The following is a 20,122-nucleotide window of genomic DNA, read 5'->3' as shown; positions in this document are numbered from 1 at the left end:
TGTTTTAATGTACAGTGTAATTTTATGTTTTCAATTGTAGCTCCTTGGTACTCCAAGATCACCATCTAAGAAAGAAACAAAAAGCAAGAACAACTCCAGTTGGCAAGGTTATTAACATATTCAGGCCCAACTCAGTGAGGAAAGCATACTACTGTATTACAGAAAGGGTATCTTTTAGAACCTATTTGACCCATTGAGAGCCTACTTGTACGTTCTCTTGAACTGAGACTTCATAGCATGTATACTATTCAGGGTCCCATTGTTTTGACCAAGTAAGGTCAATGTAGGTGAAAGATTATGGGGCCATCTGGAGAGGGGGAAGGGCAGTGCTAAGGGCAGCCAGGTCAGGGCTGTGGCAGCTGAGTGCCTGCTTCCTGAGGATGTGGGTCCCCAGGTGAGGGATCTTCAAAGACGTGCTCCCAGCAGGGCGATACAAGGAACCAGGATAAGGCTGTAGGGAAAGCCAGACAAAACCCTGAAGGGAGGGGCCTTAAGTCCCCTCTGGAGGACAAGTGTGCCTCTTCCTGCTTCAGCCCACCCAGGTGAAAGTGCTGAGCTTACCCGATCCTCTCTTACCCAGCAGTCTGCTGTGGTGGGGGCGGTTAGCATGGTAATGCAGGATCTAAGGGGTGTACCAGGAGCCCTGACAATGGGCTGTTCACATAGTATCTGACACTGAGAGCGTCAAGATACTGAAAGAACTTTGCTATTGTCCCAGGGAGGTGATCAGCACTTAAGACTTTTTGAAACATGAATCCATGTACATTTTATTTTTTGTATGTACCCATAGGGATAATGGTTTGGTGGTGGCTACTGACTGTTACATACACGCTTATGAATAGATTGCTTGAGATTATGGGCTAGGGCTTACTCATTGTTTTGTTTTGCTTGTGCTACAACCACATTTTTTAGCCTAATCCAAGCCTAGGTGTATGTGCATCCAGGGCAACCAGAAATAACTGGAGGGAAAAGACATCTTACAGGTTGCTCCCTCCGAAGCACATCTCACTTCTGCGCGTGCCCTGCTGGGCTCGGTGCTTACTCTGCAGTTGCACTGTGACTCCTTGGCTGTGTTTCTGTGACTCCTTTCTGCTTTTCCCAGCATTGGGCATTGCCCATTTCTGCTGTGTGCGAAGTTCCCTTCCCTTTGGAAGCACAGAGAACTCAGATCCTGTGAGGTCTCGTCCTGGCATCAGGCCAAAGGGCGTTGCTAGCTCTGGTTTTGGGCGGGAAGGCCGAAGGGGAGCGGAAACTGGACATGTGAGAAGCTGCTCACTGTGTGTGGTGCTTTCCAGTCTGTGATCCCAAAACTCAGGGGTCCCATGGCACCCCTCCAGGGGCTCCTGGGGTGAAAGGTGGAGGACAGGGGATTCCACTTCCGTTTCAACAACAGCACAGACCTTTGCCTGGTCGCATGCATTGGGAGAGAGTTGGCTGGGCAGTGATTTACTAGATAAGCAAAGCCAGCATTATCACAAACCCCTGGAGTTTACAACTGCTTTTCATTTATGGCAAACACAAGGCAATTTTAAGGTCGGAGCTGGTTCCAATTAGGAGCAGAAGGACATTTGAAAGCACTTCCAAGCAGCAGACCATGTGGTCTTGCAATCAAGGATTAGAGAGCAGAGGTGATGTTTGAACTTTTTCAAATCACATCTTGGTAGCCGCTAGCCTCTGTTATTTCTTCTCCTCTGGTAAATTCTCTGAAGTGAATTATGTTCTCATAAGTAAATGATCAGTCCTTATTGGGAGAGCATTTTAATAGTGAGTGCCACTTGGAACCTCAGGCAGTGTTCATTTAGATTTCTAGAGGCAGCCTGGTCTGCGGTTCCCAGGGTGGACTGGAAACAGACTGCCTGAGTTAGGACTTCTTCGTGAGCCAGCTGGGTGGCCTTGGCTCAAGCCACTGAGTTGCGATGTGCCTCAGCTTCCCCCTCCATAAAACATCTCCTGGGTCTCTGAGGATGAAGTAGCTTGCTAGGTCTGGCACTCAGATTAGTGCTGGGTTTCAGGAGCAGCGTGTAAGAGGGAGCTATGTGCGACTTTGCTCACTTTGCATTAACTCAGACAGGAGGTGGGCCGCACATGCTGAAGCCATTTACTGTGGCTTGGGAAGAAAGGACAGCAGTGTGAGTCACTGCAGACAGCAGCTGTCAGCCATTTCTTCGTGGGTGTTGAAAGGAATAGTTTTGCTATATTTGAAAATTTAATATCTTCTTGTCAAAGAACAGTTGGGTCTTCAAAGATCAAAATTTGCTATGGAAACAGGCTGATGATTATCTTGTATGAGGAAGATAATTTTAGGTTGAATTACCATGTGAGGCTTAGAATAATATACCTTTCATGAGATGCATGTATTTGTAGTTAACATGGAGTCAACAGCTCCCCTTCCTGTAGCATGAATATCTAGAAAATGAAATATCTAGACTTTTCATTTAAGGGGATGTACAGTAGCTGTGAAATGGAGACTAACATCCAGATGTGAGGATGCAGTGTAGTATACATTTCTACTTCCAGACAAAGATGGACTCCCTATGAAACTGTTTACTCTATCTTGAGAATAGAATGCTGGACTTTCTGCCATTGTCCATGCCCGCAATGATGGACATATGACTGTGTATGCAGAACTATATTTTAGTAATGATGTAGAGGAACTAGGTGGGGGATTGGGGCTGGGATAAGAGAAATAATAGAAGCCTATGGAACCGCATCATAAAATGATAATAATAATAATAAAATGTAAATGTGAAAAAAGAAAGATGGAAATATTTGCATATTTAAAATATCAAGTTAAACCAGGGGAAAAAAAAGCTAAATCTTAAAACGCAGACCCAACTGAAGCCATTGAGGAACGTAGGATTGGTGTAAACCCATTGACAGCTTGGAGCGTGCTGGCACAGAGGCTGATGGCGCCTGTGTTCAGTCCCAGCTCGAGCTGCTGGCTCCAGCATCCTGTGAGTGCGAGCCCTGGGAGACAGTGAGGATGGCTTGAATTGCTAGGCCTCCAGCATCTGTGGCAAGGAGACTTGGAGGCAGTTCCTGGTTCCTAGTTTTTGTTTAGGTTTAGATGTGTGGAAGGATGGAGATGGCTATTTTTCCTTTTCTTTTTCTTTATTTTTTTTTTGTCTTTGGTGTTTTTTTTCCCTTTTTAAAAAATGATGCTTCCTGAGTTTGACCTTGACTAGCCTGTCTGTGGCAGGCATTTGAAAACTTAAGCGAGTGAGTGGATGGGAGGTCTCTGTCTCTCTGGCCCTCAAATAAGTAATTGAAAAATATATATCAACAATATAAAATGCTTATTATGAGCACTTTCAATCAATTTCAGTGGGTTATATTCTGAAGGTAAAAGAAGGGCATAAACATTTTAAACTTTATGGTTTATTTTGAATATTGGCATCATAATGTAACAATTATATATAATGACCTGAAAAGAGTAACTTTGTTAATATCTTCAATAATCAAGATTTATAGTGTAATAAAAATAGATACAAATATGAAAGAAAAGAACTTACAAAATTATAGTGACGTTTAATCTTAAACATTAGATAGGAATTTTAAAAGATGTTTGTGTTCTATTTTAGGTAGCTTATGGAAACCTAACTGTGATTTGATCAATTTTAGGAAGCCAAGATTTTTTTTTTAATAAAGATTTATTTTTATTATTTTTTCATTGGAAAGGCGGATATACAGAGAGGAGAGACAGAGAGGAAGATCTTCCGTCCGATGATTCACTCCCCAAGTGAGCGCAACGGGCCGATACTATGCCGATCCGAAGCCAGGAGCCTCTTCTAGGTCTCCCACGCGGGTGCAGGTTCCCAAAGCTTTGGGCCGTCCTCGACTGCTTTCCCAGGCCACAGGCAGGGAGCTGGAAGGGAAGCAGGGCTGCCGGGATTAGAACCGGGGCCCATATGGGATCCCGGGGGTGCAAGGCGAGGACCTTTAACCACTTGCGCCACTGCGCTGGGCCCGGAAGCCAAGATTTTTAATAATGAGATTTTTTTCTTTCTTTTTAATAATTCCCCTCCTGTGCTTTAGTCCCAGCTATTTTAATTGCCCATTTTATTTAGAAACTATGAAGAATACTTTTTTAAAAAAAGTTTCTGCCTAAGAAATTCATGTTCACCCTAATGAATTCAAGTGCAAGTTCCCTTTTTCAACCTTAAGTGTGTGTGTTGTAATGGGCTGGTGGGAGCAGAGGAGAGAGGAAGTAACCATGGGGCAGTGAGCTTCCTGGTCTCCTTTTGGCATGGAGTGAGGGAGACACAATGTTAGGGACAAGAATGTTGGAAAGCACTGTCACTGTAGGAAAATGAGTTAAGGGCTTAGTCAGCATTGTCTTCTGGCCACTCTGTCCCGGATCTGGACCAGGTCTCTGCTGAGCAGCCTTCACAGCTGTCTGCCCATGGGCATCGTGACTTCTTCCCAGATCTGCTCAGCCACTCCCTCTTTATATTCCATGAAAACATTGAATGACAGTTACTATTTCATCTCTGTGCACCCTTTCCCCATGATCTTGGTTCATTCAGTCATTAGGCACTTGCTGTATACCCATCTTGTGGTATCATATACTGTATACTCCAGCTCTTGCTAGAGCTATGATACAAATAAGGTAGAACCATTATGTTCACAAAAGCTCACCATGTGGCTGTGGAGAGACACCCTTGAATCTTAGAAGTTCAGTATGACACAGGAAAAAGGAAAACTGTGGTATGTTTAACTTCCTGATAGTCTGGAGGAGGGACCATTGAGTCTACCTGTGTGAACAAGGGAGGGAAAAGGAGCAGGCAAGGATTATGTCTTACAATTACTTGTAAACAAGTAAATGACTTTCTAAGTAAGAGTGCAGTAACTATTTGGGGACCATGACAGGGAGGTACATAAACAACCAGATCTGGTGGAGCTGAGAGAGGACAAAATGAAGGAAATGATGCCAAATGCTGGGACAGAGAGAAACCCAAGATCAAGGCCCTTCACTCTGGATTTTTGCTTCAGGCTGAATTTGATCATATGTGTATGCCTGCGTCCCTGCTTCCAAGGTTTTCAACAGCTGGGCTTGAGGTGAAGGTGGAGTGCCACCAAGCATGTGGTGTACAGTCGCCCATCATCTGAAATTGGAGGAAGCAATTCATTCTGTAGGACCTGCCCAGCACAGGCTGTGGAGCCTGAGCAGATGAGCTGCATCGTTGTGCAGATAGTACGACCTGGTTTGCTTCGGCACTGAGAATAGACACTGTTAGCTTTAGTAGATAGCAGATCACCAGTGAAGAAATGCACCCAACAACTTCATGGGACTTGTCCTACAGTCTGCAGTAATAGTTGGAACTTGGTTTCCAGTTAGGAATGTTCCGATAAACAGTGCTCAGATCAGCTGCACAAAAGGTTGCTCTTGCCCAGGGCAGCTCACTCACCCGAGAAATGCCATTCTTGGTGTTCAAAAAGAGTGCCAGATGTTTCTATTCCTTCAAGATGTCTTTATGACCCAGTCACATAGGAAGTACATTCCAGTGGTGTCAGCATACTGCCTTCTGACAGTAAATTCAGGGCATATAGGTGCACTTTTAAAGCAGAAACTGCATCCCATGCCATTCATACAGCTTTTGTCCTAGTAGTCAGGGTTGGAAATTCTCAGGGAATTTAGACTAAGAGCATGTAAAAACACGAAGATTTGTCTTCAGTAAGGTGAATGGGTACTATAGCATATTATTGTGATGACTTCTATGGCTGTCAAGGCTTGTACTTACAGGATATAAGTAGTCTCCCCAGAAACACATTGTATATTTTTTTCTAACTGCAGCAAGAACAGAGGATAGAGTCAAAGAGATATCTTTAAACTTGCGTGTTGCTTCGAAAAGCTGAGCTGTTGTGGCTATAAATGAACAGGGGTTCGGTGTCATCGTATATAAAGTTATGTCATTGGTAACTGTGACCAACAGTACTTCATTTTGACCAAAGTACAAATCTTGTGGACCATGAGCTTTTAAATAATTTAACCAAACTCATATTAAATGTCATGAGCAAATTTGGTGTCAGATTTGGTTCTGATTGCTTTAGAAGTTTATAATATTGTACCTGACTACATATTTTGTTGTCATTTTTAAAAACAACCAATTTGAAAGACAAAATCTAATGTATTAATAAATTCTTTCAAATTAAAAAATGAAAGAGAAAGAGAGATCACCCATCTGCTGGTTCATACCCTAAATGCCTCCAAGAGCCATGGCTGCACCAGGTCCCAAGCCATGAGTCTGGGACTCAGTTTGGACCTCTTCTGTGAGTGGCCTTGACCCAAGTGCTTGGGCCATCATCTGCTGCCTCCCAGAGTATGCACGAGCACGAAGCTGGAATGAGAAACAGAGGTGCTACAATATGGGATTTGGCATCCTAACCGGGGGCTTAACCTCTGTGCTAAGTGCCAATCATGTTTTGTTTTGTTTCAAAGAATTCTGTTCCTGCGAGCTGCTGTTGGTACACCAAGATAGTGAAATATTTTAAAATTTCGATTCAAATTGGTTCTACATCATTGATAGCAACCAATCTACTAAAGGAAGGACGTGTAGTATTTAAACCAGAGGTTATTATTGTCACCAGTTCATTGCAAATCCAGGGCCTCTATCTATCTATCTATCTATCTATCTATCTATCTATTTTAGTTTTAAAGCAAGATTTATTAGAAGAAAGGAGAAAAGAAACTCCCGTCCTATTGATGAGAGGGGGGCTTCAAGAGAGAAAAGACCCATTCCTCCTGCCATAGTAGCAGAGCCTTTTGAATATTTCTGTAGTTTAGTAAACCAGGAGGAAGAAGCTTCCAGAAGTTGCCATTTCTGGAAGAACTCTCATACCTGCAGGGGGAATTAGGAGTACTTCCTGGGAAAGTGTCTTGGGAAGACACAGAGTTCAGGTGAGCTCAGCAGACATGTACAGAGGCTGGCTGTGTGTGAGAATCTGCAGGGGTGTGAGGGGAAGAGGCGAGAGGGATCTGGAAGCGGGGAGAACACAGCTCCATCAGCTGTCAGACTGACTAGATTGCATCACTCCCAAGTTTGTGTTCTTAACCAGGAACTTGTAGAGGTCTTTGCCAGTTCAACATAAGGCAGTGTACGTTGGATTTACTGTTGAGCACTGATTTTGTCTGTGGAAAGACAGACACATCTTCAAGGGAGGGGTTCATGTTGAAGAGTTCCAGTGGAAATCTTGACTCATGCATAATTTTGCTAAGGAGCTGACCACTTCTACCTACCCAGGAGCTCATGAACAGTTCTCTTCCCTGCGTTGGGGATAAATACTGACCCGTTCCATACTTCTCCAGCCCCTTGCTTTCTCGGAGTTGTTGTTGACCATCAGGAAACTTTTCTGTTGTTTGTGGCTACCCTGGAAGCCAGATTTGATACTTGTGAGGCCTATTTGAGTACCTATTCATGTGGGTGATGAATAGGTAGATTTCGTAGTGGTTGGTTGAGAAGGAACAGGTTAGTTACAGGTGGTAACACAGAACAGTAATACAGACCTCCAAAGTGTAGTGGCAGTTCAGGCTCTTAGCTTATCTGTCTAGCAGGTGTTTGGATGCGTCTCTGTGGGTAGATGTTTGGATGAAGTTTGGCAGGGTATGTGAAGTAGGTAGGTTCCAAAGGGCTGAGACTAGATTTATCTGGAATATATATATATAAAGTAGTTTGATGTGTCAGAATCAGAGTCTGGCACGAGTGAGCACTGAGCTAATTGTGCTAGTTGGCTGTAAAGGAGTAAACAACACAGGGGCCATTTTCACCTAATACACAGGAACTGTCTCTGGCCCATTTATTTCAGGATTGTGCGGCAAACTCCTTTCATGAATCCCCTCCACTGTTGTAACGGCATCTGAGGATCTAAGTGGAATTCATAGGGTAGCAACAGTCTAGGGTTCCTGATAGCAGCAGGTGCTTTTCAGAGCCAGCCAAGATTTGCTCTCACATGTTATTTTGGTCCTTCCTTTTAAATCAGAATATCAGGCAGCAACACACCTGAGCACTACAGCTCTCACATATAGCTACTTTATAGGTGAGAAAGTTGGGCCCAGTGCAGTAGGCTAGTAGCTAAATCCTTGCCTTGCAAGTGCCAGGATCCCATAAGGTCACCGGTTTCTGACCTGGCTGCTCCACTTCTCATCCAGCTCCCTGCTTCCCTGTGCCTGTCTGGAAGACCCAGAAGAAGCTCCCAGCTCCTGGCTTCAGATCAGCTCAGCTCCAGCCATTGTGGGCAATTGTGGAATGAACCAGCAGATGGAAGCTCTTTCTGTCTCTCGTTTCCATATGTCTGACTTTCCAATAAAACGTTGCAGCCCACTAGGCAAAAAGTCTTCCTCAAGTTCACACAGCTCATGGTGGATGTCAACTAGAACCACATTCGGGTTTCCTGAATTTGGCCCCATTTTGCTTGGACACTGCCACCTGCCTTGACATCATTCTGCCCTTGTGTCTAAGCTTGCTGGGTGTGTCTTCTCCTGTTTGGACATGCCGTTTCTCGTTTTCATAGTAGGAGGCTTCAGAATGAACACTCTTTTCTATGCCAGAAGGAGATTTTTAGATCCGTCTCTAACAAGCGTGCGTTGCTGCCTGCGTCAGCGCGTCTTGCAGGCACTTGCGTAGGTGAGGGCTTCCAGCGTAACAAACCCCCCTCAGTCAAGCATTGAAGAAGCGTGTTTAACAGAGGCGTCAGCGCTGGTCTCCCCCGGAATCTTATCTCTGCTGGGTAGTTTTTCACATGAGAGCTTGATGTACTTTCTTGTAAGAATTAGAAACATCGAGTGAACACCAAGTGTAACTAATAGATGTTAAAAATACTACAAGACCCTGTGAGCAATATGCTAGCATTGGTTACTAGGTTTGCTGACTCTGTCTTGGACTGCATTACCCATGGATTAGCGATAAAGGAGAGGAAGGGCTACTTGCTGGCTTATTTATGGGACATTTATGGTTTTATTGTATTGTTGCCTTGATAGGATTATATATAGATTGTTTAAACAAGATATGAGTGTTCATTCTTTTTTGGCTTTAATTTTCCAACAAATTAGAACAGCTTTAACTTTGGGCAAGGAAGGATACAGCCTTAAAGAGTGAAGATATCAAAGTTCAGTTTGATAATAAAAATGTACTTCATGTAATTTCTGAACTGAAAGCCCTGTCAGCATCTTGATTTTCTTCCCTCCCCTTTCTGCCCATCTCTCCAGAAGTAACAGGTGACAGGGAGAGGGAATAGGCTGTGCTAGTTGACTAAAGGCTGCTTGAGAAAGGAGAACACAGGCCAGGCTGGGGAGTAACTTGACTACCTCCAAAGTCTCAGTTGCACAGCTTGATCCTCAAAACTGTCCACAATCCTCTGTGTTTGATGCAAGTGAGACGTGCCCTGTCCTACTCCCATCCAGCAGAGTCTTTGGCATTTTGCCCAAGAGTTGCTTGTCTTCTCTTTGTATAGCACTTCATGTATACATGACAGTATGATTACGGGGTTTTGATCCTCCCCACAACACCTTTGGCACTGAGGATGGAAACCAATCTCTCCCACCCCTTATCAGAATTGTTTAAAATAATCAAGAATTCAAAAATCAGAGTGCTTTGGATTGGGGACAGAAGATATTGAAGATTATTGAAGCCTGTTTTTTTTCTAAACAATGAGACTTGGAATTGGCTTAAAATCCAGTGGTAAATATACTTTAGTCCTGGAAAGCCTTCCAATTTCTTAGCAAAGGAGAAGGTGTGGTCTCCCTCGCAGTGAGCGTGTGGGCGTGCAGAGCACTGTGCCGATTCATGTTTCCATGCAATTCCAAGGCCACAGAGCTCAAGCAGGGGCTGGTAGCAAGAAGCAAAATGAGGAGATTGGGAGCCATGAAAGATAGTAACATGAGCTGTCAACGGAGTTGGGACTGTGTTATTACTCAGAGCTGTTAAGCCAGTTAATGAGGTAGACACCCAATTTTCCCCCATTGAAGCTGTTCCTCATAATGGGAAGAAATTTTCTTTCTATAAAACCGAGCCCAGCGTGCGTCTCTCCCATCCCTGGCCGGCTCAATTCGGCTGCCTCTTGAGCGGTCTCCTCTCCTCTCACTTGCTTCCTGTTCTGCACATGGCAGCTTGGGGCACCTCCTTAGAGTGGCAGCATTCTCGGCAACATTGCTGTTGAGCCAGTTTGCTTCTTGCCAAGTTGTCTAGAAATTTGGGCCCATAATTTCATTGTGAAGGAAAAAATTAGAAATGTGATCAAAGCTGTACATGGAAAGATACCAAAAAAATCCTGTAAAACATAATGTCCAGCGTTAGGCAGGCTGAGTTTCTAGGAATAGGGCAGAAGCACTGTTTCTTTTATAGGATATTGAGGATTGGCACTGTTCAGACAGGTAGATTTGCTTAAGCAATATATTTCATTAGGATTGAGAATTACGGTGTGTTTCCTACCCCTGAATCACTAAATCATAAAGAGGTTTTGAAATGGCACCACCAAAGAAGTGGGGAAACATGTGTTGCAGCTGTGACGGGCGACACTGTGTTACTGCCACTTCCCTTTAAGGAAGGCCTGTCTGGGGTGAGAGCAGCAGCTCTCAGGAGTAAGTGGAGCAGTAGCAAAATTCAAGATACGTCCTTTGTCGTGCTTCTGCACAGCAACTCGGCATGTTCTTTTCCTTGGGAAGGTGTTTTTCAGACACATGGCTTCCATGTGGAAGTAATTTCATCTCCTAATTAGGATCATATTTATGAATGAAAGCAGAGGAAGGAAGCCAGCTTGACAGGGGTATCATACCAAAAGCCAGGGGATGTGGGATGTCTTTGAAGGACGGAAGATGGAGGTAGTTGGCATCCAGAAGGAAGTGGTTTTATAGAGCTTATTTTGTCTCGTTGTTTTGGGGTCATTATCATAGTGGCGTCTGAGGCCCAATGACGGTTTAATTCTGACACATTTATGGAGAAGGAGAGAGAAGGCTTTCTGGGATAGACAAAGAGTTCCATTACTTACCTTCTAGAAGCTTCCCTGCATGATATTTGAACCCCAAAGTGTTAAACTGTTAGTGTTTTCAAATGTAGGTTATAACCTTTAGAGGAATGTTTCCTAATTTAGCGGAGTTATGCAATAGGAAGAAAGAAGAAAGAGAAATGACTTTGAATTTTCATGCTTCAGTAGGAATTCTTAATAATGACCCAAGCTGGAAAAAAATGGAAAAAGAGAACTATCTATCCTGGTAGAATTAAAACGTGTTAGTTCTGTCCTTTCTGAAACAGGCTTCTAGGCGAATATCTAATTTTGGTTTTCTATGGACCAATTTATGTTAATCCTGTGGAAATAGATACATTAGTAGCTAAGTTTTAATCACCAAAATTAATTAATTCTCATAAAAATCTTAGAAAATGTTTTGTTTCACGATGATACTTCATTGAGCTTGGAAATCAGCAACGTGTGTAGTAGAAAAGTCCAGGTTTGTTTCCAGCTAAACATGAGGCTGGGCACATTTACATTTACTATTTCAGCCAAGTTATTGGTTATCATTGATGGTGGCAATATTTTGTTTTAAATCTTCCTGTAAACAAAGAAGAATTACAGTATGCATCTGTACCCCCAAATAAAAAAGGACCCTCAATGGAACTTAAATATACCTTGGTAGCAAAGTGCTAGATTCTGTGCCATTACCTCTGCCTGCAGTGGCATGATGCATGTAAATAGCAGAATGTTGGAATCATGAATGTAGCTGAAGGAGCATATTACTGTAAAATACAGGGGACATTGATGAGGGCAGGAAGGAGAGGAAGGAAAAGAATAATAATAAACATAATAAAAACAAATATATTTGCATAGCAAAAAACCTTCCTGCTTTTCAAATAGTATGTGCACATACATATTTAATTATAGACATACAAAATTGAGTTTTATCTCATAATAGAAATTGAAATGGAATAATACATACTTGGTTTGGGGAAGGTTTAGGTAATTATTCAAGCTCTGCTATATTGAAACCCCTAATATTCTAATTTTAAGACAAAAATAATTAAAATTCTATTTTACGTTATGCATGTTGCAAAACACATCTAAAATGAATTAGGCATTTTTCTCTTTAGCCTTTTTCACACTGTAAAAAAAAACAGAATATGTTTGAGGCCTTAAAAAGGCTCTTATTAGTTTTTCTTTAAAACATTTCAAATAGCTGCCCGAGTGAGTGCTGAGTGCCCTGTGGGTGCACGCTCCCGGGGAGCTGCAGCCTTAGCGAGGCCCACTACTCGTGTCTGAATAATCTGGATCAGTTTAAGAGTTCAGGGGCCGTCTCTCATGGGTGAGTACCTGCGGGAGATGGCTGGGAGCTGGGGGTAAATTCCTAGCTCTCCCCTGCCCCCCCGCCAGCCAAAAGCTGGTGGCAGGACATGTCGGGCAGGTCCCAGTCTCAGGACAAGGGGCAGGCTTAACGCCCCCTCAAGGTGGCACTTGTCGTGGGCGCCCCTGCCGGACGGATCCCCGCTGGGGTCTCGGCCACAGTCCCCGCCGCAAGGTGGGATCCCTGTGCGTTCAAGGCGAAGACTTTATCCACTAGGCCATGCTGCAGGGCCCTATTTATAATTTTCTACTCCAGTGTTTTTAATGTGCCAAATTCACATGTCCCGAAGATGGGCATTTAGCTACACGTGGGTAAAGATGTTGACAAAAACTCTATTCATACTATGGATAAATGCATTACCATACAGGTATTTCCATTATAAAGCACTATTCATTGGGTATTTATTGAACACGTAGTATGTGACAGTGTGAGTTGGTCCTGACCTTGTGGATTAGACTTGGGAAATTCAGTATTGAAAAGCTGAAATGTCCATGTCTTCCTGAATCTTATAGAAGTATTTCCACAGATTTGCACATTATCAAAGATCTGCACATTATCTGGAGCTCCCTGTTATTTTACAAATGAATGCTCTTAGTGAATATATGGGCTTTTGTTCTTGAAATGTGGAATATGCATATTAAAGTTCACAAAGCAGGTGTGCATGTCACAGGGTTTTTACCGAGTGAACATCAGCAGGAGACCAGCAGCCACATCAAGAAAAGAGCATTAACAGCCCCGTTGTGGCTCCTTCAGGCTTACAGTCATCAGCCGCTGTGCGTACTATGGACCCGACAGATTGGTTTTGACTTGTTTTGAACTTTATAGAAACAAAATCATACTGAATCTGATCTTTTCTGTCTGCCTTCATCTGCTCAATACTATACTAGTGAGGTTAATTTGAGTTGTTCCCATGTTGATGGGTTTGTCCAAGCTCCTTGCTGTGTAGTATTCCATGGGGAGAACTCCTTTCTCTCATTAAAGACATTTGGTGTGTTTCCAATTTGGGGCCATAATTAGCAGGATTGCTATTACAATTCTTAATACATGTTTTCAGGTAAGCATTTCTGTTAGGTGTAAAACAGTGAGTTGTAATGCTGTGGCCTACGTTACACTGATTTCATTTGTACTGTGTGCTTCGAGATATCTTCCAAAGTTACGGCTATATCAGAATTGTATTAAAGCTCTAGTTATTCCACATCCTCACCAAACTTGATGTTATATGATTTTTCATTTTCATGAGTTTAAAAATAGAATACAACCACTGCGGCTTTGTGGCAATGAATGGGACATTATAAAGTTTATAGCAACAGTGCTAATCCTTCGAATATTGGTCTTTGCCAATGACTTAGGAAGATACTGTATTACATCACAAACTCTCCTTACTGTTGATGGAACCACAGCACTGTTTATAACAAACTCCTGCCAAAAATGCCTTTCTTGCAATTGAAATTGTATCTTTTGCAAGAGACCAAGTTAAAAATATACACATGCACACACACACATTTCAAAATGGAAATAGCTCCTAGGAACCTAGGAAAGAAACATACATTTCAATATGAGATAACCTCCCACATCAAGTAGATGGGTGGAAATTAGAAAGTTGGAGCAACTATTGGCCAATAAAATATTAACATTAAATTCTATTTGAGAAAAGGCAATAGGCAGACAGCTGTCATCCTAAAGAAGCATGTCAGCTGTATTATAAATCTAGTAGGGTGGAGACAGCATGATGGCATAGCAGACTAATCCTACAGCTGTGGTGCCAGCATCTCATATGGGCACCATTGCATGTCCCAGCTGTTCCAGTTCTCATCTGGCTCCCTGTTTATGCCCTGGGAAAGCAGTAGAAGATTGCTCAACTCATTGGACCCCTACACTCATGCAGGAGACTCAGAGGAAGCTCCTGGCTCCTGGCTTTGGATCAGCCCAAGTCTGGCTATTGTAGCCATTTGGGGAGTGAACCAGCAGATGGAACATCCCTATGTCTTTCCCTTTCTATATGTAAGTCTGCCTTTGAAATAAAAATATCTACAAAAGAAGCTAGGAGGGCTAACTTCTAGAATATACTCATTAAGAGGGTTTGTCTTAGGTAGCCCACCATGGCTTTAGCAGCAGTTAAACTTAACAGTTGCCTAGAAAGGTCTATAAATAGAATGGATCTAGGCCTACAGCTGTTATCAGAGGGTGCATCTGAGGCAAAGAACCTTGTTCATAGCAAAATGCTGATGGCTTCCTTTTTGTTTTCAGTCCAAGGTTTACACTCGCACACCAACCTTATATTTGGACTTCAAGTTGGACCAAGGAGCAAAACATTCCCAGCCTATTCCTGAAGGTATGAAGGCTTTTGGGGTTTAATAATCTTGTAGGAAGACGAGGGGGAACAAAGGACTGCTTTGTCTGGAATGTGCTTGTTTCTGAACCTCAGCACAAAGTTCTTGAATTTTGTGTGTATTTGACAGTGCTTAAATTAACAATACTGTTGATGCCTTTCAAGTTAAGGAAATGAAGGAAGACTCACAATGTTAGGAATATACTTATTGGGCCACATCTGTTGGTTTATAGGCTTGAACACGAAGGCTAGCAGATCAGATTAACGGCTTGCTCAAGGTCATGCAGAAGACAATGGGCAAGGCAGGACAGGCAAAACACCCATCTCCTGACTCTGGCACCTGTTGACTCATAGTGTTCTTGAAGGCAAATGTAGACCTGTGCTACTTATGAGCAAGTACAAACAGGTTTGGCTTGATATAGGTGCTGTAGAAACCTTTCCTTTAAATTGACATTTGAATCAAATGAAGAGAATAATCAGAAAACTCCTAACAATTCAAGGCCAATTTTATTATTATTTTTCTTCTTTTTAAAGATTTATTTATTTTTATTGCAAAGTCACATATACAGAGAGGAGGAGAAACAGAGAGTGTCCAATGATTTTCTCCCCAAGTGCCCGCAACGGCCGGAGCTGAGCCAATCTGAAGCCAGGAACCTTCTTCCAGGTCTTCCATGTAGGCGCAGGGTCCCAAGGCTTTGGGCCGTCCTCAACTGCTTTTACAGGCCACAGGCAGGAAGCTGGGTGGGAAGTGGAACTACTAGCATACAAAATGGCATCCATATGGGATGCCAGCATATCAGATGACAGCTTGACTCACTTCACCACAACACAGACCCCACCAGTTTTCTTTTAAAAATGGTTATACTTAGGATCATTAGGTATCAGCATTTTATTGTTCCTTTGTTCCTCATTTCTTTCATTCTGGCCATTTTTAAGTACAGAAATGTTTTAGATTAACTCACATACATGCAGGCCTGTGCATAGGTGACTTTTTGTGACAATGCATGTGCAAGCACATGTACAGTGATTTTTCAGTGCAGTGTTCTCTTCTTTGAAATTTGCTTTTTCTGCCTGGAAATTTCTTGTGTCCTTTATTCACTTGTTCCATTTTTTCCTCTCTGTATACCACAGATCTAGGGTATAGCTCAGTTCTATTCTTGAATTAAATCTTTCTGTATTTCTCCCCAGGTTGTTTTTTCCTTCTCACACTGACATTGTTTTCATGAAACCATGGACATATATAGGGCTGTTTGTTATCATGTTACCAAAAGGAAATTATATGAGAAATACTTTGTGCATCTTATTTTGTTAACTAAGCGGCGCCTTGTGGCGACACGTCCCCGGCCACTCGGGCAGCTCCTTGCGGTGCTGATCACCGACGCCTGGGTTCCTGCGGTGTTTGTAGCTGTTTCCCATTGGAGGACATTCACACGCTTTGTACAGCTTGGCTGCAGGCTGCCGTGGCCACCCACGTGCATCTCTGTTCCCACCTGGGGATTTGTTTTGATGGGACAGGGTCTGGGGTGGTCATCAGACATGTATGCATATTTCATTTCCAAAAGCATTGTCAAGTTGTCACTGTGAGAGGCTGTCACTTTCCATCAGCAGAGTAAGGGAGGACCGCTTTCTCCATGACTCTGCTGTTAGCCTATGCCTCTATTGCCTTTGGAGAGAAGGTGTTTCTATTTACTGTACTTGTGTTTTATTTCATCATTCTGAAACTTAAACTTGAGATTTGCTTTCAAAAATACTTTCTAAGGTGTATGAAGGCAAATCACTTAAAAACACACATTCAGTCTTCCATCTCTATGCTTTTTAAAAAGTCTGCTGTAAACTCAGCAATGAAGCAAGAGAATCTGTCTTTCCCAAGTGATTGCAGTTATAAGCTGTGCTGTTTTTCTGTTTCTCTTACTTTTTCTCTTTCCTCTTTCCTTTTACCTTCCTTACTCATGTTTGCATTGTATTAGGTGAGAAATTCAGAGTTTGAGGTTTCTCTGTCCAGTGTCAGATAGTAAATCAATTCAGCTATTATAGAGCATTTATTATTTGTGGATTTGAGAATTTTAGCTGACTACTTAGACATACTGGATGATAAAGTTATGCTGTCTAAATTTTACCATGAAACAGTTTAAATTAAGGTCACCATTTGTCCTTTTTAAAGCCAGCTTTCCAAGTCAAATGCAATCATAAACTCCAGGGACCATCTTAATTTGTTTTATTTGGGTGCTTTCTTGGCATCAACTATTCTTTGAAATGTGCGGGCCACTGGCTGGATCCTGGACATAATTGATTTATAATATTTTGATTGTAGTGTTACGATAAAGGGATTTGACATGGATGCCTGCATGCTGTCTGGCTTTTGGTGTAAGTTTTGCAGTCTAATTTAATGTTGACCTGCTTGTTTCATTACTAGACTAATTGGATAGAAATAGAAGCATACACAGTTAGCCCCCAATCCCTGATGTCACAAAGATGCTTATCCCGCATGGGAAATCTACTTCTCATGACTTGGGCTAGGTTTTATCTGAATTCCTTTCCATAAATAGTGTTAGAATTGGTTTCCCCCATCTTTCTTCAGGCAAGGCACATTTCTGTTGGGTTGTCCATGCAGTGATGAGTTGAAACACAGTTGATCTCAGGACTTGAGCCGGATGCTGCATCACTTACAAAGAATCCAATTTGTTGAGTCCTGACAGTACCAGATTCCTTTCACATTGGCTCCATGTTGTTCATATTAGCTCTTGGCTAAAATAAGAGTAGTAGGGTGATTTTTGTGTGTGTTAACTTTTATCATCTCTTGCAAGACAAGCTGATTTTTCTTGCAGTAAACTGATATACAGATAACACTCTTATTACTCATTGTGAAGGACCTAAATCTGTATTTCTAGGAAATGCCAATCTTTGTCCAAGAAACGTGCTTTCTGGTCCTTGTGCCCTTTGTCTTCCGACTGACTGCATCCTATTTCTTTTCTCCATCCCTTTCATTGCACCTCTGCTCTGGGGACTTCAAAGCAAGATCTGGAATATTAAAAATGGCGAATTGTTATGCTGTCGACAAATTGGGACTTGGAGAGCCTTTTTGCTTCCCTCATCTTATAACTGTCATTCAAAGTCTGTCTCAATCAATGAGCAACATTGTTGAGAGGATAACTCTGCTAACCCTGGGGTATTCTTGTCCCAGATCTGTGGACATATTGTGTAACAAAGGGAAAGGGCTTTGCAGATCATGGCTCCTAGGATGGGAGGGTCGGCTAGCTAATCCAGGTTTGTCCAGTGGTACCATAAGTGCCCACATATGTGGAAAAGGGAGCTCAGGGAGTCAGTGTGAGGGGCAGAGGTGTGACAGTTGGGAAAGTGGCTGCTTTTGCAAATAGAAAGGACCCGGAGGCAAGGACACAGGCAGCCTCTGCGGGGCAAAGATAAGAGATGCATTTTCTTGCGGAGCTGCCAGAAGCTTGTGGCCACCTCCATTGAGACTCAGGACACCCACTCTGGGGCTTTTCACTTCCAGAGCTATAAGAAAACAAATTTGTGTTGTTTCCAAGTGCTGAGTTTTACAGAATTTGTTACAACAGCAGTAGGAAACTAACACAGTCTCTTACGTATTGGCAGCAGATTTGCATCTGTGTTTACTTGAAGAGGAACAAGAGGCAAGGAGCCACATCTTTCTCATTTGATTAACAAAGTACATTTGCCTGCCATGCATATGGTAACTATTTGATAAAGCCTGCTATGATGTATTTAAATAAATGTTATAGTGTTAGGTATCAATAGGCCACAGAATACGTGACTCCAAGCCTTGGTACCTTGGCACGCTGTGTCTTCTTGCTGTGCCTGCCATGCAGCTTAGCTGTCCCTCTGGCTCAAGGACCGGCACAGGCTGGAGCAAGCTGTCCTTGAGGGCTAACGGCAGCCCCAAGGCTCAGCTCAGAACACTGTGCCTGGCCATGTCAGCCTCCTGTAGGGCAGCTCCAACAAGGCTGCTGCTTCTGGCAGAGCAAGCAAGAGGGCAGAAGAGGCTGAGCAAGGTGAAGCCCGAGTTCCGCTCAGAGTTCCTGCCAGATAGCTTGGCAGTCATTCTCTGCTTTTAGGGAGGATGTCACCAACGTGAAGGATTCATGGAGAATTTTAGATTTGGGGCTATTTTCATGGAGAAAGCAACAGCTGATTTTGTTCACTGCATGAAATGCATGATTTACTTCATGACTCCGACTTTTAAAATGTGAGAAAAAATAATGCATGTGTATTTTTGTAAAGCTCTGTGCATACCAGTAACACATACAAAATATTCATTCATGGAGCCATTATTGTGGTGTAGTGAGTAAAGCCATCACCTGGAATGCTGGCATTCCATATGCATGCCAGTTTGGGACTTAGCTGTTTCACTTCTGATCCAGCTCCCTGTTGATGCACCTGGGAAAGCAGTGGGGATGGCCTAAGTGCTTGGCTCCTGCACCCACATGGGAGACTCCAAAGAAACTCTGGGCTCCTGGCTTCTGCCTCACAAAGCTCTGGCATTGCAACATTTACATTTCAAATAAAATAAAAGTAATAAAATATTCAGTCACAATTCCCCTCACTTAGAAAGTATGCAGAAGAATTATGGCTATAAATCAGTAGCTCTTCAGAGCAGTGGTGAACATGAACCAGACCCTATTGTGTAAAATGATCCTGCAAGCAGTTTTAGCGCTTTCCCTTCTAGTGAGTTGTGCTTTTCAGAAGCTCTATATATACTAACTACTAGTCATTTTCAGTTACTTTTGTTCCCAATTGTAATGTTTCTACTTCATTTTTAATACTTCTATATTATCATGTGTTTTTATGCTACAAAAAAAGTAATTTCCCTAATGAAGAAGGGTGGTTTCTGTAGCTTCTTTAATAATCTTGTAATACAGGATCATGAAAATGTTCTTTTTTTTCAGATGTTTTCTTATTTTACCTCTCATATTGATGTAGTTATTGCACCTGGAATTGGTTTTAATTTATTTAAATTACTAGCTAAATTATACTTATCATGTACAGTCTGATGTCTTGATATGTACATACATTGTGAGTGATTAAATACACAGCATGTCAAGAACTATAGCTTATGGGACGCAGGGACCCTGCTGCCCTTTGCTCCTTGGAGCATGCAGTCCTGAGTGGAGACTGCTCAGTGTCGAGAGCGTACAGTGGGGCGCATGGAACCACGTGTAGTGACGACGCTTCTTTGACCTTGGTCACAGCTGCATCTGAAGTGTATAGCCTTCTGAACTGCATAAATTTGTAGGGAAGAGGAAAGAGAAGGAAAGGGCAGAAACAGAAAGTGGCATTCTCTATGTAAGTGCCAAGCCATGTGTACAGTAGGCTAAAAATCTAAGATACACTGGAAGATACAGATATGTATGTGTACATTCTTCCGTGTGTATGCAGACATAGAATGTCACTTGACTGTTACAGTTGCGGTCTTGTGCATAGTCTTTCCCTAT

At 42.6% G+C, this 20,122-nt stretch overlaps 1 protein-coding gene across 2 annotated transcripts in view; it reads left to right on the top strand.

Moving 5' to 3' along the window:
• PIR (pirin) overlaps positions 1-20,122 on the top strand; it is a 72,701-nt gene that overhangs the window by 34,461 nt on the left and 18,118 nt on the right. For both annotated transcript variants that reach the window (XM_040997452.1, XM_040997445.1), the window contains exon 6: positions 14,573-14,657. In XM_040997452.1, coding sequence (XP_040853386.1) covers positions 14,573-14,657 — 85 coding nt within the window. The remainder of the gene's footprint in view (positions 1-14,572; positions 14,658-20,122) is intronic.

This window comes from Ochotona curzoniae, unplaced genomic scaffold, assembly GCF_017591425.1.
Source record: "Ochotona curzoniae isolate NIBS_2020 unplaced genomic scaffold, NIBS_Ocur_1.0 contig_1274, whole genome shotgun sequence".
NCBI lineage: Eukaryota > Metazoa > Chordata > Mammalia > Lagomorpha > Ochotonidae > Ochotona > Ochotona curzoniae.
Note: the sequence above shows the minus strand (reverse complement) of the source record. Positions and strands in the feature narration are given on the sequence as shown.